The sequence below is a fragment of the Gossypium hirsutum genome, chromosome D05, assembly GCF_007990345.1.
Source record: "Gossypium hirsutum isolate 1008001.06 chromosome D05, Gossypium_hirsutum_v2.1, whole genome shotgun sequence".
NCBI classification, from domain to species: domain Eukaryota; kingdom Viridiplantae; phylum Streptophyta; class Magnoliopsida; order Malvales; family Malvaceae; genus Gossypium; species Gossypium hirsutum.
In genome coordinates this window covers 29,461,234-29,486,426 of record NC_053441.1, presented here as the reverse complement: position 1 = coordinate 29,486,426, position 25,193 = coordinate 29,461,234, and the positions used below count along the sequence as shown (strand labels likewise).

General features: G+C 33.8%; 2 protein-coding genes and 1 long non-coding RNA gene across 5 annotated transcripts; 1 reads left to right on the top strand and 2 right to left on the bottom strand.

Annotated features, from left to right (window-relative positions):
* The first annotated feature begins 2,480 nt into the window (after positions 1–2,480).
* LOC121217931 (uncharacterized) lies at positions 2,481–14,815 on the top strand. 3 transcript variants are annotated; one of them, XR_005914191.1, is made up of 4 exons: positions 2,481–3,306; positions 11,003–11,054; positions 12,747–13,362; positions 13,581–14,815. It is a non-coding gene; the product is annotated as an uncharacterized lncRNA (long non-coding RNA). The 3 variants fall into 3 exon arrangements; XR_005914192.1 differs by lacking the exon at positions 13,581–14,815 and having other exon boundaries at positions 12,747–13,033; positions 13,205–13,536; XR_005914193.1 differs by lacking the exon at positions 13,581–14,815 and having other exon boundaries at positions 12,747–13,536.
* Positions 14,816–19,732: 4,917 nt separating this feature from the next.
* On the bottom strand, positions 19,733–22,687 carry LOC107961253 (uncharacterized). The gene is made up of 10 exons (XM_041094621.1): positions 22,627–22,687; positions 22,422–22,541; positions 22,230–22,334; positions 21,785–21,883; positions 21,532–21,646; positions 21,396–21,455; positions 21,230–21,307; positions 20,401–20,513; positions 20,223–20,310; positions 19,733–20,067 (listed from the first exon to the last, which is right to left on the bottom strand). Exons 1-10 carry the CDS (start codon positions 22,653–22,655, stop codon positions 20,062–20,064), a joined length of 813 nt encoding a protein of 270 aa, XP_040950555.1. The 5' UTR covers positions 22,656–22,687; the 3' UTR covers positions 19,733–20,061.
* A 121-nt stretch (positions 22,688–22,808) lies between these two features.
* On the bottom strand, positions 22,809–24,007 carry LOC121217140 (uncharacterized). Its single transcript, XM_041092692.1, has 6 exons — positions 24,002–24,007; positions 23,776–23,877; positions 23,457–23,660; positions 23,238–23,365; positions 23,006–23,141; positions 22,809–22,922 (listed from the first exon to the last, which is right to left on the bottom strand). The coding sequence occupies exons 1-6, from the start codon at positions 24,005–24,007 to the stop codon at positions 22,809–22,811; spliced, it is 690 nt and encodes a 229-aa protein (XP_040948626.1).
* Between the last annotated feature and the right edge of the window lie 1,186 nt (positions 24,008–25,193).

Genomic DNA, 25,193 nt, shown 5'->3' with positions numbered 1-25,193 from the left:
ACACTCGACGAGAAATTACAAAATGTCCCGTTGGGAATGCTGAGGTACCAGTGGGAAGAGGTCGTTAGATTTTGGACTTCGAAGAAAGGAGAGGTATGTGTTACTACAAAAATCTTGTAATTTTTTTGGTTTATTGTATTTACTATTGACGTACTAATAATTTCATAACGTAGGATCGTGAACGAGTTGGAAAAAGTAGTAGGCAGAAACAAAAATTCACTCACACAGCTAGGTCGAAAAGTTTTGCTTTTGTAGCTCAAGCCGAGGTATTTTGAATTTTTTAATACTGGTAGATATTTATTACTTTCTATCAAATAATATTTTTACTACTGTATTGTAGGAACTGTCGTTCGGTCAAAAAGTTGGACGCCTTCAACTTTTTGACATTACACATAGGAAGAAAGATGGATCTCCTATGACTCCTGAAGCTGCAGAATTTATGGTACGTTTGCTTAATACAATTTGACTTGTTTTAATTATTTATAGTGTTTATTTTCTAATGATTTATTTCATTTCTTGTAATGCAAATATTGTTAAGTTATGTTGCATTTTATTTTTTAATATATATTACGTTCCTAACTATGTGATTTATTTTTTAGGAAAAACTAAAGGATAAAAAGGCGGAGTATGAAGCGATTGCTTCCAATGATAGTTCTGTTCATATTGACGACATTGATAACCGAATTATCACTGAAGTTTTGGGTCCTGAAAGGTATGGTCGGGTTCGATTTCAAGGATCTTTTGTTAACCCATCCCAATATTTTGGATCCAGCTCGCAACAATACATGCCTTCGGGGAGTCAGGCTCAAGCTGAAGTTCAGATGTTAAGAGATCAGATGGCTCAGATGCAAGCGACAACAGTTGAGCAAATTACACAACTTAAAGCTGAGGCAGCATCGAGAGAAGCTGAGGTTCAATGAAAGTATGAAGAACTCCAGCTGCAACTTAAAGCAGATGCGACAGCGAAAGAAGCAGAGGCTGCAGCGAGGGAAGCAGAGCAGCGTAGAAAGTACGATGAACTCCAGCAGCAGCTTTAGAATATGATGAAGATGTTTCAGCAATCGCAACAGCCGCCGTCTTAGACTATCGTGTAAATATACTTCAATTTTGACTTTTAATTATCATTTTAACTTTTAACATTTTTGTAAGAATAATACGAATTTTATTTATTGATATTTATTATATATTATTCGTTTAATCTTATATATTATATAGATTTATTGCTTTCGGTTGGTTTAGATTTGGTTTCTTCTGATTTGTTTTTACAGAAGGGCTGAAAATATAATTTTTTTTTACAAATCTACCAAAATTAGTGGCGTTTTTAAAAAAAGCACCGCTAAAGGTCATGGTCTTTAACGACGTTTGTCAGAAAAGCGCCGCTAAAAGAACATGACCTTTAGTGGCATTTGTGGATAAAGCGCCGCCAAAGAACATGATCTTTAGCGGCATTTGCAAAAAAAGCGTCGCTAAAGAACATGATCTTTAGCGGCGTTTGCGGAATAAGCGCCGCTAAAGTACATGACCTTTAGCGGCGCTTTTTTGTAGCGCCGCTAAAGAACATGACCTTTAGCGGTGTTTATAAAAATAAGCACCGCAAATGTTAGCGGCGTTGTCAGTAGCGCCGCAATTACTTTTAGTGGCGCTAAAAAGCGCCGCTAAAGGCTTAAAAAACGCCGCTAAAAACCTGTTCTGGTGTAGTGTTCGTATGGACTAGTGAAACATTTTCAGGGTGAAATTTATCTTTGCCTTTGTGGTAATCCTCTGTATTTATATAAGAAAATGTATCCGCTCGGATTGAACCTATTTCATATGATCTTAGCGTGAGTGAGGAAAAAGAGCTTTGCTAGCCGTAGTAGGAAATATCGAGGACAATTCGAGTACCTGTTAAGAACCGTACTACATGTAGTTAGCCATTTGAACCCAATTGAGTGTCATGCTAAACTTCTCCCCGTTAGTCATTACCCAAATAAGTACATGAGAAGAATGCTTCATACCTTTTGCTTGTTATTTTACACTTATTATTTGCATATATTGTATGATAATCTGTTATTTTGTCAATAAACTTGTTAAATTAGTTGACATCGTTGCATTAGCTTTTTGTTGTAAATATCTGTGCACCTACTTGTCTCCATTCCATGCTCACACACACTCATGACATGCATTTAAAAAGTAAGGGAAGAATGCTTCATACCATTTCTTTTATTTTTTATTTTTTGAAATTTCCAAAAATTATGAAAAATGTTCAAAATTAGAATATACAGTAATTTAGTGCAATTATTCTGTACCATTTTTAAGGCATTATGATAAATTTAGCATTTAGTATTTATCTATTTTATCACTTTGACTTTAATTCTTGTTTTTTAATCACTTAGGCCCTCAACTTTAAAAAGGTAATCATCTTACCTTTCTTTTTTTATACGTATTTTTTTGAGAAAAATACCGTTTAGATTAAAAATTGGGCCTAAAACCAAAATAAAAGTTCAAAACTCTGTCCAGGAGAAACCCAACAAACATCAGGGTTTTAAAACATGAGACAACAAAACAATAAAAATCAAAACATAAAGCAAAAAAATCTAGAAGCTTCAAATCCAGGCCTCTACAGATACTTCTAACCCTAAATAGTAACAAATCTTTCTATAGATTCCAACGAACTGAAACATACAGGATGGGGATTGAGGTTGCCTTTGCAATAGTTCAAGAATATCCCCAACCCACGAACATAACATAAATTCAAAATGATTACAGTGGTTGTTGAAATCGACGGTCCACATCTGCCAACTCTTTAGCTTCCATTGGTGCATCCTCAACCCAGAAGCAGTCCTCAAGCCCCCTCATGCCCTCCTCCACTAGTGCATGTGCAACAGAGTTACCCTGGTGCACAGTAAACTCAAAACAATAGCCAGAGAAAGACCCTACCCAAACCTTTACATCCTAGGTAACCTATCTCGTCTCTGAATAGTCCCCGCCTGGAGATGTTAGGTTCTTAATTGTATGCTTTGAATCACCCTCCAAAATAACCTACGTAAAACCCATTCAGATGCGAACTGTATTCCATGGAGCACTGCTATCACCTCTGCCATTGTAGCTGTAGTGACCAGGTTATGAACTCGAAACCCACAAGAACCCCTTTTCATTTCTTATAAAAAATCTTAATGTTGCCAACTGTTTTGCAGCCGAGAAACTAGCATCAACATTCACCTTTACTTAGTTTGATGGAGGGGGTTCCAATGAATCATCTCACGTGGTCTTGGATGTTGTAGATTATCTGTTAAGTCCCGATATTCGCGGCTATAACCTCTAATGAAGGTAATAACCTCTTCCATAGACTATTCTTTCTTATCATGAAGCAATTTGTTTCGGGCAAACCAAATGGCCCAAATAGTAATAGTTGTTTTGTCCTTCTTATAGCTAGTAATATTTTCGAAAACCCAATATAACCACTCGATAAAACTTGACTTTGTAATTAAAACTGGCCACTGATAATTAAGCTTCAACCACACTTTTTTTTTTGCAAACAAACAATTAGGAGCAACATGGATGTTTGATTCATTAACATCATGACAACGTAAACAACGATTCTCCAAACTAATTAGTCGAAAATGTAAATTTTGGAATGTTGGGATGTAATTTCACACAAACTTCCAAACCAAAATTTTTATTTTCACTAGGCAATTAAGACTCCAAATAAAAATTGCCTAGCGATTTATAACCACTTCGAACCGAATAAATACCAGATTTCTCCCCATACCAAACTAACTTATCAGGTTGATTAAATAGTGGAATGGGAATGCAACCAATTCTCTTTACTTCTCTGTCAAAGAAAATATTGGCGATTAGAGCATGATTCCAACTATTTGAACTAGGCAGCCTTAAGTCGCTAACCCAATTCAATTCTGGAAATGGATTAGAAACAATCCTTTCCCAATGAAGCCCCGGAAGCCAATAATCATTCCAAATTGAGATGGACTGACCCGGTCCAATCCTCCATTGAAGACCTGATTCAAGCAAAGCTTTAGAACTCCAAATACTCTGCCATATGAGAGATGGACTGGAACCTAATGATGCCGCAAGAAAGTTTGAATCATAGTAGTACTTAGCACAAATGAGTCTTGCCATTAGTGAATTAGGATTTTCCATTAACCTCCACCCTTGCTTAGCTAAAAGTGCGATATTGAACTTTGATAAGTCCTGAAAGCCTATTCCCCCATCTATTTTTGAAGCACACAGGGATTTTCATGAGCACCAATGCAAACCACTCTTGCCAACTTTTTTCTGCCACCAGAACTTTGCAATCACTACTTCTAATTCTTTATGAATAAACTAAGTAAAAGAAAAAAAACGACAATGCATATAATGGGATTGCTTAAGCACTACTTTGATAAGGACTTCTCTACCCCCAATAGAAAGCATCCTCGCACTCCAACTAGCCACCCATTTACTCAATTTCTCCTTTATCTCCTTAAACGCCAACTTTTTTTTTCTCGTGGGATTGTTGCTCGAATTAACTCCCAATATTCGACATTCTCCCTTTTTTCCTAGCTCAAATTTGAACTGAAAAACGATCCTGATTTATCAAAATTTATCAGTTGTCCCAAACTATTAGCATAGTTTGTATATCTTTAAGAGTCATAGCCCCTTTTATCTTAGCCTCTCTTAAAATTAAACTATCATCCACAAAAAGTAGATAAGTGATGAGTGGGGCATGTCGATTCACATGAACTCCCTTAAGTGCACCCATTGTAGAAGCCAAACGTAGCAAAGCCAATAACCCCTCGCTGCATATGAGAAATAAATAAGGAATAAGTGGGTCACCTTGTCTAAGCCCTTAAGTTGGAAAAAACCTTTCGCCAATCTGCCCATTCAAATCCACTGAATAAGAAATTGATTCAACACATCTCATTATTTTTTGAACTCAATATTCAGAAAAACCTATTCTTTTAAGCATGATCATAAGAAAAGGTCATTCCACCCTATCACATGTTTTGCTCATGTTGAGCTTTAAAGCAAATGAACCCAATTTCCCCATTCTTCTCTTACACATCGAATGAAGAATTCCATATGCGGCTAGTATATTATCAAAGATGAGTCTACCAGGCACAAAAGTGTTTTGCGCTTCATCGATATAGAAGTGTAAAGCTGACTGAAATCTGTTGACTAAGCATTTTTGCAACAATTTTGTACAAAATAGTACAGAGGTTAATTTGTCAAAAGTGAGCCATAGAGCTAGGATTACTGTCTTTGGAATTAAAATGATTTGTGTCTAATTTAATTCAAAGATATTGTGGTCACTATGTTGCACCTCAATACAGTAGCTCACAACCTCATTACCCATAATGTGCCAGAATCTTTGATAAAACACCGCACCCAAACTGTCCTCTCTCGAAGCCTTTAGTGGGCTCATATTTTTGAGGGCCAAGCACAACTCTTCATAATAAAAACCCCTTACGAGATCATCATTCATAGATGCCGTAATACAAGGATCAACTCTCTCAAGTATGGCATCAGCATTTGTAACTCCTGTTGACAAAAATAGGGCACCAAAATAACTAGTGGCATGTGACAGAAAGCCTTCGTTACTATCATCAATATTCCCATTAGTATCTACCAACTTATCCACCGTATTCCTTCTCTTCCTAGCAAATGCTGCTTTATGAAAAAGGTTCATGTTTCGGTCACCATTTTTCAGCCAGCTTGCTCTAACTCTTTGTTCCCAATACAGCTCCTCCTTATTGGCCTCCATACTAAAAGCTAGCTTTGTATCAACAATGTCCCCCAAAACTGCATTAAATGGAGTTGACTTATTTAACCTTTAGAGCTGCCTCTCAAGGTCCTTCCTAGACATGGATATTTCATGTTTAACTCGTGCAAACCACTTATCCAACCCTTCCCCACCCTTGCAAAGTCTCGTAGGAAGAGTGCCTGAACTAGTATCCCACAAGTTCTTTACCTCTGTTTCACAAGTATCCTCCAAAAGTCATGCCGCCTCAAAGAGAAAGTGAAGCACTTTAGTGCTTAGACTCTCCACCTTTGAATTTAGAAGTAAAGGATAATGATTTGAAAAGAAGTATGATAGATGAGACACTTTGTAATTTGGAAATAAAGACCACCAATCGTCATTAGCTACAGCTCGATCTAACCATTCACTTATGCTATTAGAAATGGTGCATGCCATCTCCCAAATCAACCACTGTCCCGTGTAACCAAGATCAAAGATATTACAATCAAATAACATTTCTCAAAACTTTCTCATTTGACTTTCATGTCTGACTAAACCACCTTATTTCTCTGACATGAAAGCTATTTCATTAAAATCCCCGATGACTCCCAAGAGATTTGTAGGCAATCATTGAAAGACCGTAAAAAAATTCCAAGAAGCCTCTATTTCATTTTCTGCCGGAGCTTCGTAGAAACCTGTGCACCTCTATCTCAACCTCTCCGAATCTTCATCAATCATAATATCAATATGTTATCTAGAGTACGTTCAAAGCGACACCTTGCAACCACTTTTCCACCTCATAGATAAACCCCCACTTCTTCCATCCGAGTCAACATCAATTCCATTAATGTAACCACACTTACACTTGATCTTTTCCATTCTAGAACCATGTAGTTTTGTTTCAATAAAAAAAACCACAGATGGGTTAGAGTCTCGTAGCATATGCCAGAGACGTTAAACTATTCGGGGTCTTTCCAAACCCCGAACGATTCAGCTTAGAAGCTTTATTGCTTTTGGGTGGCCTCATTGTTAAGGCGTGTCGGTCTTATTTGATTAGGTACTTGATCAAAATACCCAAAAATTCAATTGAATCCTTATTAGCAGAAACTCCCGAAGCAAATGAAAAGGTTTGAGGACGCTTTAGCCCATCCAAATTACGCATTGGGCTATTTTCTTCTTCACGAATTGCCATCTCACCATCAAAACTACTATTAGCTGTGTTAAAATAATGGCCTAATCCACTCCTAACTATAGGCCCAGTTAATATGGAAATATTTGAGTTTTCCTTTTGTAGAGAGAAAAATTAGAAGGAGATCCCTTAGTTATTCCTTGACTTCGACTTTTCCTTTTGAAGAGAGAGAAAAATTTAAAAAAATCCCTTAGTTATTCCTTGGCTTACGAATCCATCTTGCAGATCCCCTAGGTTACTCCTGCCATTATTATTTTTGGAATTACCATAACTTGGGCCTTTTTCGCCACTATCCTCCACCAGCAATTGGCTCCTTCACGCCATAGTTCTTTTCGACTGAGCACGAAGTGAGATATACACTTATACTCATACTCTTGATTCAGAATAATCGCTCTTATTGGGCAAAAACTCTCACCATGCCCTAATTTTTCACAAATAAAACAAAAAAGAGTTTCTCATATTCAAAACAAACGTAGACAGACGTACCATTTGGGAGTAAAAGCTTTTTCTTTCTTTTTGAAGGACTACCAACATCTAACCGGACTCTCAACCTTATTATTCCTCTGTACGCTAATTGAACTACCGAAGTGTCATATTCAAGGAAAGTCCCCACAAAATTCCCCAATTGTTTCGCAACAACCTCAAACATGAAACCATGAGGGATATCATTAACAAGAATCCAGAAACTCACTTCTGTTAACTGAACAGTCAAAGGATTCTCCCCTTGTATTGAATAATTAAGAACCAACAAATGGGAATTAAAAATTCCACAAGCCATTCCTCTCCACCCAATCCACATCAACTTGAAAATAAAAACGAAATAAAAATTGACCATTCTCAAGATCTGATATAGAGACTTCACCAATAGGGTGCCAAACATTGGCCAAAGTAGATCTTATCGCTTGAAAATGAACCACACTGGAGGTAAAGAACATTGCAACAAAACAATTCACATAAGAAATTTCATTATCAACCGATTCAACCCCTAACTGAATTAAGTCCTCTTCCATCTCCTCTAGAGAAAGACTTGCCATAGAGTCTTCCAATAGTGAAAAGCTGCAGAGAAACACGTAAATTGGAGAAAAATCAAAAACAAAATTGTAGGCAAAATAAAGTTAACGTGCTACCAAGAGCAAAACAAAACACGTCAAAAGACAGAGAGGGAGCATGTCAAAAGACAGAGTTAGCTCGAAAACATTTAAATAACTAATATCTTTTATTTTAAGAATTGAGCTTTGTATAAAAAATTACTTATAAATGCTAATATTCATATATAGAGTATATATGAGGTTTAAAATTAAACAAATTGAAAAATAAAATGCTATATATTTCATAAGAATGATTATATAAATATATATAATAATGTCAACAGTTAGACATGAATTTTAAAATCTAAAAAATAAAAAGGCTAAATTTTTTGTAATAAAATAAAAGGATTAAATTTCAAAATTTTAACAAGTATAGAGAATTATAACATATTTTACCCAAAAATAATGTAATTATATATTAAATCATTGTAAATTGTTGTGAAATTAACTATAGTTATATATTAGTAATTTTTGACATTTACCTATATTTGCTTGTAAATATTAATCGGATATCATTAAAGCAAGAATCATTATATATGCATATATGGTTAGCATTTAATATATTTAATGTATAAATCCATTATAAGATAATGTTAACTTATTTAAAACCTTTAACACCTCATTAAGAAGATTTTAGAAATAAATGCAATACACAATTAATAAAAATATTTATTTTAGAAATAAATTACTTACTGTTTCATGTAAATGTTTATTGCTTTGTCAGATGATATATACCAAAACTTGCCATAAACCCAAATTAACTGTAAAAAGAATTCACAGTTCCATACGTGGCTGTATTTATTTCATACTGTATTCTTAAAACTATAGTTTTAAAACCATGGGCCTTAAGAAAATACAGTCTACCAGTAAAGACAAAACCATTATTCTAATATGTGAATAATTTGTCATTAAGTGAATATCTATTAATATTAAGATATGTTTGGTACACATTAGAATTTTAACATTTACTAGAATTAGAGTTTTATACCATGTATAGTTTTTATGTCTATAAATATAGGTTTTAGAGAAACATTATAAACATCTGATTGATCAATAAAATTCAAAGTTCTCTTGTTTCGTCTATTTCTTTTATTCTTTATTCTTTTTATTATTTTTTTCATAACACGTTTATTAGCACGATGATTCTCAATTTTGTTTATCCTCTTCAAAATCTTTGATAGCCACACAATATTTTTTTTTATTGTCAAATGCATCTCTAACCTAATAAGAATAACCAAGTTTTATATACCCACACAATATTTGATTTACAACCAAATGTATTTACGGGCCTAATGAGAATAATCAAGTCTTATATGCCAACAGATGTGTCAAAGTCCTAGTAGGAAATTTTGATAGAATAAATGAAAGTAATGCTTGCCTGAAGTGCGATAGATAAATTGGTTCCAAAGATGATAAATTAAGATTGTCATATAGTGGAAGTGGTGCTCTTGAATAGATCTAATACATAACTAATTATTAAAACTCCATAAAAGATTCAGGTACATAAAGATGGAAATAATTAAAATAAAAAGATTTCGATAAGTTATGTTAATCGAGAAAATATGGAACTATGGAAAATAGAAAGTTGTTGACAACAATTTTGCGTGAGATTTTATTATTGAAATAATAAAAGAAGCGAAGGATCTTGACTGTTGAGAAACATATACATGGACTAAATTGGCCAAAAAAGGAAAGACACAATTAAAGTAGAATTAAAATTGTGAAAGTTTTGGACTAGTAGTCCAAACATCTAAAGGTATAAAGCCAGTGAGGTACGAATATGTACTTTTGTAGAAATGAAAAAGAAAGATAAAGTTTTTTGTTAAGTTCTAGCATTGATTATAAGAAGATATAATATTCTTTTGTGACGGATGCATTAAACCTTTAGATATCTCATTAGTCCGGCAGTTCATTAAAGATTTAGCACGCATCTAATGTTGTTGTTACAACATCTATATGGATCACTATACAGTGAAGTTTATATTGAAATCCTTAAAGGATTTAGAATAATAGAAGATTATAGAAATTCCTAGGAAAGTGTTCAATATGTTTGTACAATCAATTATATGAATTGGAATGATTTGAACATATGTAGTAAAATTGACTCAATGAATAATACTTGAAGGAAGATTATAAAATGATTCAAAATACCTATTTGTATTTTCGTATATCGGTTATGATCAAAATTTTCTATGATTATTATTGAAACTCTTGAATAGATCAAAATATATTTTTTCCAAAAATTTTCCTCACTCGTGACTTCAAAAGAATGGTGATATGAATGCTTCGCAAATACGTTCAAGTGATCATTTGAAAAGCTATAATTCAAAGATTAAATACATAGAATTTTGTAACACCCCAAAATTTTGATTTTTGGAATGTGATTGTAAAAAGATTTGATTTGGTATTGTGGTTGTGTGCCTTAGGAGTATGCTTTAAGACTCAAGTTCAATTCCTAAATTTTGGATTTTCTCCTATTAATTTTTGGTTTTAAGTTGGGCTTGAGCTTTATGGCTTAAATTAATTTCTGTGTTGGAGTATGAAAATGATGAGCCTAGTGGTTCAGTGGTTAAGCTTTAGCATATTTTGGGGTCCTAGCGTGAGCATATGATTATTTTTATTGTTTGCTATATGTGGGAAGCTGAATTCGAGTGGAATTCTATTAAAAATTTGGTGATAAATCTTATTTGTTTTATTTGATTTAACTTTTATCAAAATCCCTTTTATTTTTCAATTTTGTAACCACCCACGTTTATTTTTCTTTCTTTCCCTTGCTTGCACGTCTGTTCTTGATTTCTTTATCATCTTCTTTTGTTATTTTTTTATTCTCTTTTTCTTCTTTAGTCTTTGGATTTTCTTTCAATCTTAGATTTAGTATGTTATGCTATAGTATGATAAGTTAATATCTTCATGCATTTTGATAAGATATGATTTATTTGAAATAAATGCGTTGTATGATATTCTGATATAATATTGATGAATATGAAAATGTATGTTTTGGAATTATAGGCCAAATCACACATTAGGCTATAAGCTCATGCTCCTGTATGATTTGTTTCAGGTAACCCTCCTACTTAACATTGGATTGCGCAACGAATTTCACATTTTGATTTAGTATTTCATGGTTTTATACTATTTGATTTAAATTGAACATTTCAGACTTTATTATGGTTTGTATAACTTTTGGACATTTTATGATTTCTTTAGATCATTAGGACTAAATGTATTATTATGCTAAAGCTCAAAATGATTAACAATCCAACTTAGGGCAAGTAAAATGAACTCCATTTTTTTTTCAAACTATAAGTTTTAAGTATTCGCCGTTGCAAACTAAATTTAAGGATTTCACTAAAAATAATTTGGTACGCTATGATTATAGGTGAATAGGTGAATTAGCTTGAACTATTGAAATGATTAGTATGTTTTATAAAAGAGCGAGACGATGGAATTTTCAACCCACTGGGATTGGTTTTTTTCCTCCAAAATAAGCAATAGTTTTATTTTATCTAGCAATGTAACCTTCATAATCTGATCATAACATCTAGGTTGAGTTTGGGGTGTTACTGATAATACTCTAAAATGGCATACTTTTATGTGTTAATTGTATATATATTTTGAGCATGATCCTACTAATTTGGGCCTTTTATGGGTTTTTATCTTGTAGTGACTAAATTGAAGGAAAAAGGAAGTTTGGGGAAAAAATCGTGAATTTAAAGACAAAATGGGATAGTATGCGAAATAGGAAAGAAATGGTGTTGAAAATAAAAACTGCAAAAGACTTAGGGCAAAAATTCAAAGAAGAGATTTATGAATAGAAGACTCTACTTAAAGTCGAATTTTATTTTTAGGATTATTGTTAGGATTATTATGATATTATTTACATTTAATTTCCGGTTATACCTTTATTTATCTTTTAGAGTTTAAATAGGAACAAACTAGATTTTCTATGTACTATAAATAGGGGATATAGTGACATGAATATTCACTCATCATTTTCTGTAAAAAGCTCCTTCCCTCTAAGGTTCTAGCATTTTTGTTTCTTTTCCCTTTTCAATAAAATTTTATTTCACTACACTTGTGTTTCATTTCCCGAAAGCATGAGCCACTAAACTCATCAAGTCAAAGGTTGTCGAGATTTCTCAAAACAGGTTCATGAGGCTTAGAACCCGCACTTAGCCTTCTCAACGAGTATTCATCATTTCTCCGCATTACCGGATTGACGTTTTCGTCCATGTCCTTCCAAAAGTGATCTTTTAATCTTGTACAATGAATGATCACTTTGTATGTTTTGGGAAGGTTGCACAATCGGTTCGCTAACTTATTGCGTCAGTGGTTGTCGAGCCCAAGAGACGAAATGGTTTGGCATTCGCCATTGAGAAATTATGGTCTAGTGTAAGACGGTCCCACAAAAGTGACAGTTGGCTAGAGTTAGGTTCCTCTAAATCATAAGTCTAAAATCTAAGTGGAGCTAGTGGTCGTAGGCGTCCTCTTTTACTATAACTGGCTTATTATGTTATGAGAAGGATCACCTCAAAGCCTAGGAAATGAAAGAGTAAGTGTTTGTGAAAATGTATTTGTGGTGTTGCAGCAAAATATGCCAGCAAAATGTAAAGACAGGGACATGTTTGCAATACCGTGCAAAATAGGCCACTTAGGAATTAAAAAAAGCTATTTTTGGTTTAGGTTCCTCCATAAATGTAATGCCTTTTTCTATCTATGAATCACTTAATGGGGTTTTTTTTTATGAAAACAGGTATTATCATTCAACTGGCAGACAAATCTATTGTCCATCCCGAAGGAGTCTTAAAGGACGTATTGGTGAAAGTCAATGGAGTTATCTTTCCAGAAAACTTTTATGTGGTGAAGATGGAAGAGGATAATGCTCCTAGGTCTTCAGACATCCTGTTGGGGTGACCTTTCCTTAGTACTGCAAGTACTAAGATTGACATGCGTAGCGTAACCCTCACGATGGAGTTTGACGGGGAGATCGTGAAGTTTAACATTTATGGTGCTATTAGTCACCGTAGTGAAATTTTGAACGTAAACCGTGTTGACATAATTGACTCATTAGTAGAAGAAACTTTTGATTCACTTTATGAAGATAAACTTGAAACATTGTTTGATGATAATTTCGATTCAATATCTATTTGCGAATCTGTTAATAAATTATCAGCTCCTATGAACACTAAACTTCTACCTTCTGTTGTGCAGGCATCAGATCTGGAATTAAAACCACTTCCCGAGCATCTCAAGGGCACATTTTTGGAGAATGATGAGACCATTTTTGACTTAGAAGGGACAAGCCCCTTGATATGCACAAATAAAATTTTCTTGGAGGAAAATACGAAACCAAAGCAAGAGGGGCAAAGGTGATTAAACCCAAATATGTTGGATGTGGTGAAAACTGAGAATTTCAAAAGCCCATACGATCTAAACAATTCAGCTGGAACAGCCTCAATACTAGTTGGGTCGTCAAGCTAACTATATTAAACAAGCGCTTGTTGGGAGGCAACCCAATTTTATTTTTACTTTTATTTTTTTTATTTTCTTGCATGTTAATAAATTTTATCTCTCTTCATATATCCAGGAGAATCGAGGGAACAAAAAATTAAATTTGAAAAAGGGTGGCAACAACAGTAACAAAAACGACATGGGAAGTGTTCTAAATCCTTTCTTTTTCATCATATTTGTTAATATTTGTTTTCACATTGAGGGAAATGTGATTGAAGTAAGGGGAGACATTCCTCGTAACGCCCCAGAATTTTTATTTTTGTTCTTACGAAGGTGTGACACAACTATGTATCTACTTCAGTGGTTAAGTGTTCTGGATGTGTGGGAGGTCCCAAGTTCAAGTCAGAACTTGGGCAAATTTTGGTATTTTTATGAATAAGCTCTATCTTTTGTCAGTAGGCTTTTAAGTAAAAGTTGGCATATAATTAATAGAATGGGCCTACTGGTCTGCTGGATAAGTGGAGTGTTAGTGTGAAGGAGGTTCTGTGTTCAATTCTCTGTGATGGCGTGGAGATAGTATTTTTTCTCCAATTTCGGCTAAGAGTTGTGTTGGGGCAAAATTCTGTTTAGTGGGTTAATAGGGAGTGATTTTACGAGATAATGGGGGAGAGGTTATCAGAAAATAATATGATTATCTTTTTGTTGTAGAAAAAAAAGCAGAGTTTCAGTTTTCTCTCCAATTACTCAAACTTTTTCTGACGTTTCCTTTTTCTTTTTTCCCTCCTTTGCCAATTCTTTCCCTTAGTTGTTGCCAAAATTTCCATTATTTTTCCCCTTTCATTTCTTTCTTTATTTTCCAATTGATTTGGTTGTTCATCATTGGTTGCGTGTGTTCGGTAAGTAACGGTTTTGTCTATTATTAATCGTTCTTGGTTAATCTCTAAAAGGGGATTCCTTTTTGGTGTTTAGGAGTTAATCAAGGGGCTGGTGGTTTTGAATCGACGCTGTGATTGTGCGAAGTCGTGGTTACTCAAGCGAGGAAAGGATTTTGTTAGGTTGATTAAAAACGAATTAAGTGATTAATCTGGAGATTTGTTGGTCGATTTTTAGGTTTTGGAGGTTTAGGAGTGCTTACGCATCAGAAACGATACCAGACGTGTACCCAAAATGTAAAAAAAGGGATTTGAGGAAAAACCAAAATTGCTTGTTGTCGAGAAATAAGAGAAAATGATGCGAAAAACTGTAGAGAAAGGAAATAAGAGTGTTCTAATATTGGAAATCAACATTCTACACTAAAATAGTTTTAGACATCAACAGTAGTCTAACTTTGAAAAATAATCTAAAATAGTGGAAATTGAGTTAGAGATTGAATAAAATATGAAATTAAATTTTGTTAAGTCTAGTTTTTCATGAAAGAAATAGTGTAAGCAATGAAGTTGTAAGTTATGAGATATAATGAATTTTGTGAGACAATGTCAGAATGGGTTCAGGTTTCCCTATTCTGACTTTGGAAAAATTATCGAAAATTGTAAAAAATAATTAGGGTCTTAAATTTATATTTTTAAATCCTTAACGAGTCTATTTTCAAGAGAAACAAACAAAACCATCATCCGAATTCTGTATTAAGAGATAAATAATATTTAGTAAGGAAAGGTTGAACCTATCAAACAGCAGAATCGGGATAGATTTGAAGATTTTACTGTACTTATTTGATAAACTATAAAATCTAAAAATTTTATGGTAGAAAAGTATTTGAGTCTAGTTTCGAAAACATCAAGCGGATCTTAATTTGGAATTTTGTAACTCAAGATATAAATAATTTAGTGACAATGACTCAAGTAGACAGCTTTGAATGAACATATAAGTAAATAGTGAAAACATATATGAATATTTAGCTAGCATGGGTTACATTAAAAATGGATCACACGGACAAGGCCAATTTGGGCCGAGTGGGCCACACGGGCACACACGGACCTGTGGGCCCGTTTTTACCGGAATGTTTCTAAGGTTGCACGAGTCACCCAAGTCGATTGTGAACCTATTGTAAGGTCGGTAAGCTCTACTTAGACCCCTAAATGTGTGAAATTGACTGAATGAAATCTGTACTGAGCATGTTAATATCTGAACCGAATATATGTACTAAAATTTCATAATAGCATATCATCCATTGTATGTTGCATTGAATTGGGTTGGGACTTGTTATTCGTGAAAGGCTTTAAGCCTAATTTACTAGCAGCTCAGCTGCAAACTACTGTTTTGCGTCGTATTCGGTACTACTTGGAGTGTAGGGATGGGTGGGTTGATTATATCCCCACATAGAGTGTAGGGTTGGACGGATATGGTGTGTAGAAGCTGGATGGGTAGATTTTTGCTACTGCATAACTGTTACTGCTACTGATACTGTGATGGGCTAAGGCCCTAGTGCATTTTTGACACTACACTGAGATGGGCTAAGGCTCAAACTGTCACTGATACTTAAAAGGGCTTAGGCCCAAGACTGTTCAACTGTGCACTATGAATACTGATTGTTTGTTTGTTTCTGCGGGATTACACATTGAGTTTACGTAAACTCACCCTTTTTGTTTAATGTGCACAGATAACCCCCTGACTTAGATGGATTAGTGCAATGAAGGACTCAGCGGTGACTACAGTAATTTTTGGACTTCATGGTTTTCAACTTACGTTTTATGATTTAATTATTATTGATTATTTGGGTTGTAATTTAAGGACCCTCTGGGAATTTGGTTTTAAATTTTGGGTTTTTATTTATTTATTTTACTTTATGGATTTATTTTGTAGGAAATTCGATTTTCAAAAAGTTAAAGTAGTTTCTAAACTCATAATCACTTAGACTGTTTTATTAAAGCTTCCACAACGAGGGATGTTTCAAAACAAATGTTTTAAATGAATAAATACGACTTCCTAAGTTCTAACAAAGGTTTACTAAAGATAATAACATGGAATGTTTTCAACGTAACAATGAGGTTTCAAAAACACTATTGTGTGACATTGCCAGATACGGCCATAACGTCTAGGCTGGGTTTGGGGTGTTACATTCCTCATTATTTTTGCTATTTTATCTACTATTTTTATTGTTATGTTACTGTTGTTACTGCCTTGTGCTTGTTTTTTGCCCACATTTTCTTTTTAGTATATCCTGCCCCTTTTCATGCCAAGATTTTGACTAGGAATTACCCACTGTTTGACCTGCGAGCATGATTCTTGTCTACTGAGTTAGTTATGATTTTGCTATATTGATTTCATCTCCACTGTTTCATTTCTATTAGGCTAAAATAGTTATGATTAATTAAGTTAATTCTATCTTGCTTATAGTAAAATTGATTAAGTCTAAATGCAAAGAGGGCACTTAATACGAATGTATGCTAAATTTATTTTCATGACTGGTAGGTAATTGTCAAAACTTATTTTTGACACTTGATTGTTTTTTCTAGTCGTCCAAAATTGAAATTCTATTTCATTAATAAATAAAATAAAATCTGATGATTCCGTGGTTATGAGCAAGCTTACAACGTGACTGACTGAGTAACCGGGGTAGGGTGCTTAGGTTGTCATCCTACTTCGCGTAAAAATGTTGTGTGACGTGTTATGTAAAACTCCGCTAATCGGAATTAAACAAAAAAAATTAAGAGTGTGTTGAGCTGAGTAAACAGGGTAGGGTGCTTGGGTTGTCATCCTACTTCACGTCAAAAGGGTCAAAACACTCTTAACCAAATAATAATAATAATAAAATAGGAGTGTGTTGGCCTGAGTAACCGGGGTGGGGTGCTTGGGTTGTCATCCTTCTTCGCGTCAAAAGGGCCAATACATTCTTAAGACAAAACAAAAAGAACTAAAAAAAAATCATTTGGGGACTAATGGTGGAACAAATAGGGTGTCTTGGTAAGTTCAGTAAATTACCTAATTTTCATGAAATAATCCAAGTTGATTTAATTTTTATGTATTTAACTCGGAATACTTTTTAGTTTTACTTAAAGCACGTTAAAGTTTTCTTTTTTTTTTCATATGCATTATGCCTAATTTTTATAAAACTTTGGAGTGATACTTCTTTCATGGTAAAATCTAAATTACACAGTGGGCTAGAAATAATACTTGAGGGCAAGCATGGGATAAGTAGGGGGAATATGATAATACTCTAAAACGACACACTTTTATGTGTTAATTGCATATATATTTTGAGTATTATCTTACTAATTTGGGCCTTCTCAATGAGAATTCATCGTTTCTCCGCGTTATGGGACCGACGCTTCCGTCTATGTCCTTCCAAAAGTGATTTTTTCATATTGTGCAAGGAACGGCTACTTTGTATGTTTTGGGAAGGTTGCACAGTCGGTTCGCTAACTTACTGCGTCTGTGGTTGTCGAACCCAAGAGACGAAATGGCATGGCATTTGCCATTGAAAAATGATGATCTAGTGTAAGATAGTCCTACAAAAGTGACAATTGGCTAGAGTCAGGTTCCTTTAAATCGTAATGGCATGGCATTCGCTATCGTAGGCATCCTCTTCCACTATAACTGGTTCATTCTGTTATGAGAAGGATCACCTAAAAGCCTAAGATTGAACCCAAGGAGGATCGAGACAACCGGAGGCTAGAATCCCTTAAATCGAAGAATCATTTTCCTCAATTCTGTTTCTTTTTACAATTTCAATTCGTCCATATTTTTAATTCTGGCTTTCTTTATTTGATCCAGGTACACCATTTTTCTTAGGCACTACTGTGCCCAGGATTTCGAGAAGTAAGAAGTTGTAGCAATCTAGTCCCTGAGGAATTGACCCTACTTCCCTTTACTATTCTTTTTTGTTATTTCATAGGGATAGGTTATTTTTTGTGCTTTCAATGACACACCAGTTACAAATTTGATATTATGTGATGTTGCCATGAGGGGTAGTAAATACGTGCTGTACTTTTTTTTCGTTAACCAAGGTTTTGTCCTACTAAGTTTTCCTTGTAAGGTTTTTAACCAGACAACATGTTATGTGTATTATAGATAAGTGTACTCTTTTTTCTTCATTAATAATTTTTTTCTTACAGGGTTTTTATCTTGGTAAGGTTTTAACGAGGCACATTATCTACTATTGGACATTAATGGGGAGTGTTATGAATATTTTATTATTAAGTGGATGTCCACCAATATCAAGATAAGTTTGATATACATTAGGATTTAATGTTTATTAGAAGTAGAGTTTTATACCATGTGTACTTCTTATATTTATAAATATAAAGCACTATAAATATCCCGATTGATCAATAAAATTCAGATTTCCTTTTGTTTCTTCTATTTCTTTTTTTTTTCTCTTTATTATTCATGTCATAACTTTATTTAATTTTTTCATATAATTATGAATATACATTATTAATAACTTAGATTATGACATCTTATTTTAAAAAAATTTAAAAATAAATTCAATCAACTTTGTTTTTAATAATATGTAAATATTATTATACTTGAAATATTAACCCAAAATTTAATTATAGATAGTTTTTTTGAACAAAGGCAAACAACTAATGTTTTTATAGAGAAGCAATCTGGAAGAGGGATTGTCATACAATCTAAAGCAATGTAGGCCAGATTTTAGAAGAAAAGTGACTTTTGGTTTTCCAATGTTCAAGTAAACATTGGACAACACTTGCGTCAGTCTATGCCTTTTTATTTACCGAGTAATAATCATAAATTCACACAAAGTAAATAAATAAAGCAGAGCATATATTTGTTGCAAAAAAATAAACAAATAAGTTTTCTTCATTCATTATGAATTGACTTTACATATTAAACTTTAATAATTTTAAACCGAATTGCTTATAAAAATATTATATGGCAAATTGCACCTTCACCTTATACCTACAAAAACATTAATAATTAAAAAAAACCATATAAGATGTAAACTAAATTTTTAAAAAAAATATTATTAAAAGCAAAGACTTAATAAAAAAATATGACTTCCATCTAAAATACATAATAACCAAGTTTCCTTTATCAACAGTAATGGTATATATTACTTCAAAGTATGTTGTAATTACATGAAATCTCAAATAAAAGAAGATTTGACCCAAACTTTAATTTAAATATATAATTTTTTTAGATAAATTGAACATTAAAAAGAGAAGGAATAAATAAGTTTGAATGAGAGAATAATCAAATTTGTTCGTGTGAGAAGAGAGAATATATAAAGGTGCAAACTAACATTGAGTAATGCCTGATGTCAAAAAATATATTTATTTTTCTAAGGCTGAAATTTTTATTGATAAAATTCCAACACCTCCAAAACAAGGTTACAATATTAAGAAACCTCCAACAAAAAACACAGACTTAAAACAACAACAACAAAAAGACAACTACACCAGCTCTTACACTCATCAACTCAATTCTACAACTTAAAAGCATGCTAAAGGTAACTCAGTTTATAGAGAAAGACACCTCCTGATGCAACTTTAATGCCCAAAATATAGGTGATGCTGGCGAAGTAATCCAATTTAAAAATCTTAATAAAAATATCATCCAGCGTTTGAACAACTCGCTCCTAAGATTTATTCACTAAAAATCAGAATTCTGTAATTGTCGACATCAATCAGCACACTTGAGAAGTCCCCACAAAATTCTCATTTCTGCAAAATTCAAGGTAAATAATCAGATCCTCTAAGTGTAATTAGCTAAGGCAGATTTAGCATAATTTTAGTGGTAATATTGGCTGGTTAGACATTTTACATTTTGGGTGCATGAAAGTTAAGGCAAAGCTTAGTTGTGTTCAGAAAGCATTTACCTTATACTTAGCAAATAGCCTGAGATGGGGATCAATTGGCAGTCCAAGCTCTTCAAACATTGGATCATAGAGTGAATTCATGATTGGCCTGAAATCATTGGACTCTTTAGTCAGCATTTTCAAGAGTTAAGACAAACTTATTCAGGATAAACAAACAAAACCTGTAAAATTAAACAACCTTGGAGGAAGAAGGTTGCCAATGTCAGGACTAGCACTAGCTCCAGTCGGTAGAGACAAAGAGTTACCCATGATTTGTTCAGCACTTGGTGCTTGTGGCTCATTGGTTTCTCTCTATAATTAATGAAAGACCAGACGGGATTAACTTCAAATCATATTCAGTTATAATAGAAAAAAAACCATACAACAAAGTTGAATGCTATTACTTGATTAACCTTTTTCCATTTAAATTTATTGGATTTAGTTTGTTATATAAAATTGAGAATGAAATTACTGAATGTCGAGGTTCCCTTAAATAAGTAATTGACAAACAAAAAATAAATAAAAATGATTTGTCACGATTTGATTTGCTTATGGGGTATGGATCATGTCGTGAGAACATAAATCAAAATTATTTTTTTTAGGATCTCATAAGCTCTAGGAAATTTTGTTATTTCCAATTGAATCTCTAAAAATTTGAACCCATGTCATATTACACAAATTAATGCACTTTATATAATAAATGTCGGTTGATCTACATGGATATGAGTGTTTAGAGGCACACCTAATAATGGCAAAATTTTGGGAGATTTGTGGATGCCTATAAAAAAAAAGTTTCAAATTATGTATTCACGGCACAATCCATGTCGCTCAGACCGGTATAGATCATGAAATGATGGTTAATACTATATTCATGTGTGATGTCTACTGCAATTTACAATTATTTTAAGACCCAAATTTCTTGTTTTCAATCCAAGTTAACACATGCAAATAGTCTATAAGTTTTGAACATAAAACATTATATAGAAAATACTGAATCCAAATTTGAGTAGAAGTTAATAATAATATACCCTGAGGCGCTTGAAAGGTGATGATTCTCCCACTTCGAGTCTGCTCCTTGCATTGCCTCGCGGTTCGGAATTTCCTTGCTAAACCAATTTAAAAACAAAATAACCTCAAAGGTAGAGGAAAAAAATTAATTTAGATCCTAATGCAGGAATGCTGATGAGATGATACCTCAGTGTGGTTGCTCAGTGGCGTTTGCATAAGATTAGGAGCTGATGACCCAACATTTTCCTATTCATTGTTGAATTTGGTTAGGAAATTATATAATTATTTCCAGGAAATCTTGTTAGTGAGAAAGGTATTTTACATGCAGAAGAGACGAGTTCAGGAGTAAGCTAGACATGGAAGTCCCAGAGCTAGGATATGTAGCAGTTGGTTTTGTAGTTTGATTCAGAAACCCTTGTTGTTGCACAGATACTAGCCTGTAAATTAAGTTTAAAATCTAAGTCAAATAACAAGAGTAGAATTTAAGCGTATTCAATGTGTTAATGATAAACTTAGTCCTCAATAAAGAAATATAAAAGGGTGATTGATAACAAGAAAAGGGAATCAAAATTCACCTAGACAGCTCAGAATTATGATGGTCTTGATTTGGTAAATTAGGTATCATTGAGAATAGATTACTTGCTTGCAGATCTTGAGCTGGTAATAGAAGGGAACTGAAAGCCAAATAGATAGACTATGATTAAAAATTACTTGAAACAATATGCTTTGGGCCCTAAATTTAACTTGAAAAGATAGAACACACTAATCCAAAATTTCTTTTCGTCTAGGCTTAGTTCTACAAGTATCTAAGGGTCATGTTGAATTGGGTTCAAACTGAAATTTCAATTTTGTTTGCCTAAGTTCAAGGTGATTCTAAAATGTAAAAATCATAATCGATTCGTGTCTAATTGAATCGATTATGATTTTTACATTTCTGATTGAATCGATCAAATACTCCAAGTTGTGAACAAATCTACTTGCTTTCTTGGCAATGAAATTTAGAAGATAAGTAGTACGTACCTCAAAGGAATGAAAATTTCACGGAACATGGTGCTACCAGTTTCTGAATTATATAGTCCAAGTGCCCATGGGAGTTGATTATTTTGATAGGAGAATTGCTGAGCCCTAAAACAACAAAAGAACAAACAGTTGATTCTCATAAAGTTCCCTTTAGAAGATATACCAAAGTAGATAAGAGTAGAGATCGAATACATAAGCTCCATAGGCAGTGAATGCTTAGTCAGGTCGGAATTCTGGAGCAGTGAGCCAGATGCATTAGGCATACCGGCCAATTGATTAAGCAGCTGCATCGGGTTACTCAACTGCTGGGGACTATATTAGATGTACGAAAAAATCAATCACAATATTGTTCTAAATTTCTTATGTTGATGTGATATATAAATTATCTACAAAATACCTTGGAGGTGTAGAAGCACTTGGCAGCATTAAGTTGTAACACAGAGGATCGGAAATGTTAGTTGCTTTGAATTGATCAACTAGTGACCTGAAATCCAAAGAAACAAGATACGCAGTTAGGTATATATCTCAGTACTATTGTTTCGATTCCAAACAAGAAGATTGAGGTTAGAAGATATCAATTCAATACCCTGGTGCCAAAGACCTATAAAGATCAGTCTCTTTATTACAGAACCAAGTAGGGGCTGGCGGCCGGTTGGTTTGGGTAGATTCTCCATTCAGAAATCTGATCCCAGTCTGCTCATCATTTATTTCAAGCTCAGTCGAGAAAATGCGACCCATACTAATCTTGATTTAAAGTAAACAATATTTATACTCACTGAGCTTTGAGGGAACAAATTTGGGTAGTGTACTGCTCGCTGATTGCGATTGGAACGAGGGTTTCCCTTTTTGTTTTCAACCCCATCAGCAAACAATATTTTCTTGCCTTTATCGAGGGGTTCTACCCGTTGAGGCCTATTACATTAATGTTAGAAACATGTCATGTTCAATTGGTAGAGGAAAATATCATGCATCGTTACTTTTAAAAGGTCAACAAAGGAATCGACATACTGTTGAAGCTCAGCACGGATGCTTCTTCCAGTTTGAGTATTCGGCTTGTTTGCTTGACCTGAATTGCCCAAATTCTTTGAGTGAGACGATTGAGTTGCAGAGCTTCCATTTTGTGGGATATTTTCCGCCTGATTGAGATAAGAGAAAGTCATTGTCTGTTACTATTCATCATGTTTCAGAAGCTGGAACTGACTGATTGGAATGGGTTGGGAGAGGTACCAGTGCCAAAGAGAATGACTGTGTTGGCCCCATTATAAGAGGAGTAAACGAAGTTGCTTGTTGTGCAGCTGTGGCATCACCACCTGAAGAACCACTGCCTTCAATTCCTGGACATGTTGGCTGCATCGGCTTCTCGTTCGACCTCCAATGCTGAAGCAAAGGTTCATCAGTAGTGCCCGCAGGTGATGACACCAACTTCGCTTTCTGCTATCGACAAATACAACAATGTTTATATCAGTCAATGGCAAGGAAGAAATAATCTGAATCATGGTCCATCCTCTTGTTCTTGTAATATTCACATTAGTTTGGGAGAACTAACAGGCAAAGGATTTGAGTCGCCATTGATATTGGCATTCATTTGATCCAGCTGAGGCTGATTATCTCCTGCTGATGCCAATCCAAGTTCCAGTTTCGCATCCTCCTGCTTAAATTGCACTCAGAATGTTCCATGAGATTATACTTAGTTCAAGTAGATGAACAAGGCATTGATGTTATAAAATTACTCTTATGGAGGGATTTAAACAGCAACCACATCACAACGTTACTATCATTATTTTGCAATATAAGTTGATGAGTCCAAGACTTGGTCAGTGACAAATTAAATAGAAAAATGAAGGTAAATGGAGATGTACCGATGCTTTCTGCATCCTTGATGCTTCTAGTTCTTTTGCTGTATACTCAGCAAGTAATGACCCTGATAGAGACAGGTTAGGACCATTATTAGCCGAGGGAAATTCAGGGACTTCATTGTCATGATCAGAGGCAGGGAGATTGAACTTGGAAATTGGCTGCTTATTTTTTTGCATATCCTCATCCCCATTAGAAGCAAATAAGTGGAACTTCAAATTAGCTGCTTTTGAGCTACACCCTTTCTCCATATCTTGTTCTGCTTTAAAAACATATAAATAAAGCAAAATAGGGAAATTAAATGTATGCCATTGCAAAAGGAATTACTGCACAATCACAATGCCTGAATTATTTAAAATTCCACTTGGAATTAAATGAACTACAAGCAGTAGCCAAGGTGTAGAATGGAATAGAAGTAGATTAATTAGGCCTCAACAAGTCAATCTAAAAAGAAAGAATGATTGAATTATATGTTGACATCCGATAAGAACTGCTGTTGGACTAAATTCTGATCATCTCTTTCACTTCCAATTTTAATACCAATTATTATTGACTGGCTTTTAGACAAGTTGAAAAGAAATCATATCAAAGATTTTCAGTTCTATAATATTCATTACATTTAAAATATATATATATATATGCTTTCATTTTATCTCACTTTCTATATTATTAAGAGGTTTAAAGAAACTGGACTTTTTTTTCAATTTTATTTATATCCTTATAATTTGATTGCTCCTATCTTAATATTTAATTTGCATTCAAATAAACACTGTTCTTTTATATCCAAAATCTTATATTTATACTCAAGTAGATTCATGTTTTAAAAGTTGAATCAGTCGGATGTTGAAGTTATATTAATTTTTAATTGTTTAATTAAAAAAGAAAAAGAAAAAAATTATGATATGTAGCTCCAAAGAATAAAAAATAAAACATTACTTTTACCATTTTATTTGGATAATTTTCAATTAAGTACCAAATTTCGGTAAGATATCTTTTTGTATTGGTATGTTCTTATTTTTGCCGTCTGAGCAAATAAGTTGACCAGGTGAAGCCAGGAAGGATTCAATTCAGGTCCAGATACTATCAAACAACACCTTAGTTAATGATATT

Excerpts from the sequence above, each read along its gene's own strand:
- LOC107961253 (XM_041094621.1), bottom strand. The coding sequence starts at position 22,655 with ATGCTGCCAAGTGCTTCTACACCTCCAAG. Across the intron at positions 22,335-22,421 it reads TCACTGCCTATGGAGCTTAT|GGCTCAGCAATTCTCCTATC; the intron begins GTATTCGATCTC and ends TTGTTGTTTTAG. Across the intron at positions 20,311-20,400 it reads GGCAACCTTCTTCCTCCAAG|GCCAATCATGAATTCACTCT; the intron begins GTTGTTTAATTT and ends CAATGATTTCAG.
- LOC121217140 (XM_041092692.1), bottom strand. Across the intron at positions 23,142-23,237 it reads ATCCGTGCTGAGCTTCAACA|GCCTCAACGGGTAGAACCCC; the intron begins GTATGTCGATTC and ends TTAATGTAATAG. Across the intron at positions 22,923-23,005 it reads ATTTGTTCCCTCAAAGCTCA|ACTGGGATCAGATTTCTGAA; the intron begins GTGAGTATAAAT and ends AATGATGAGCAG.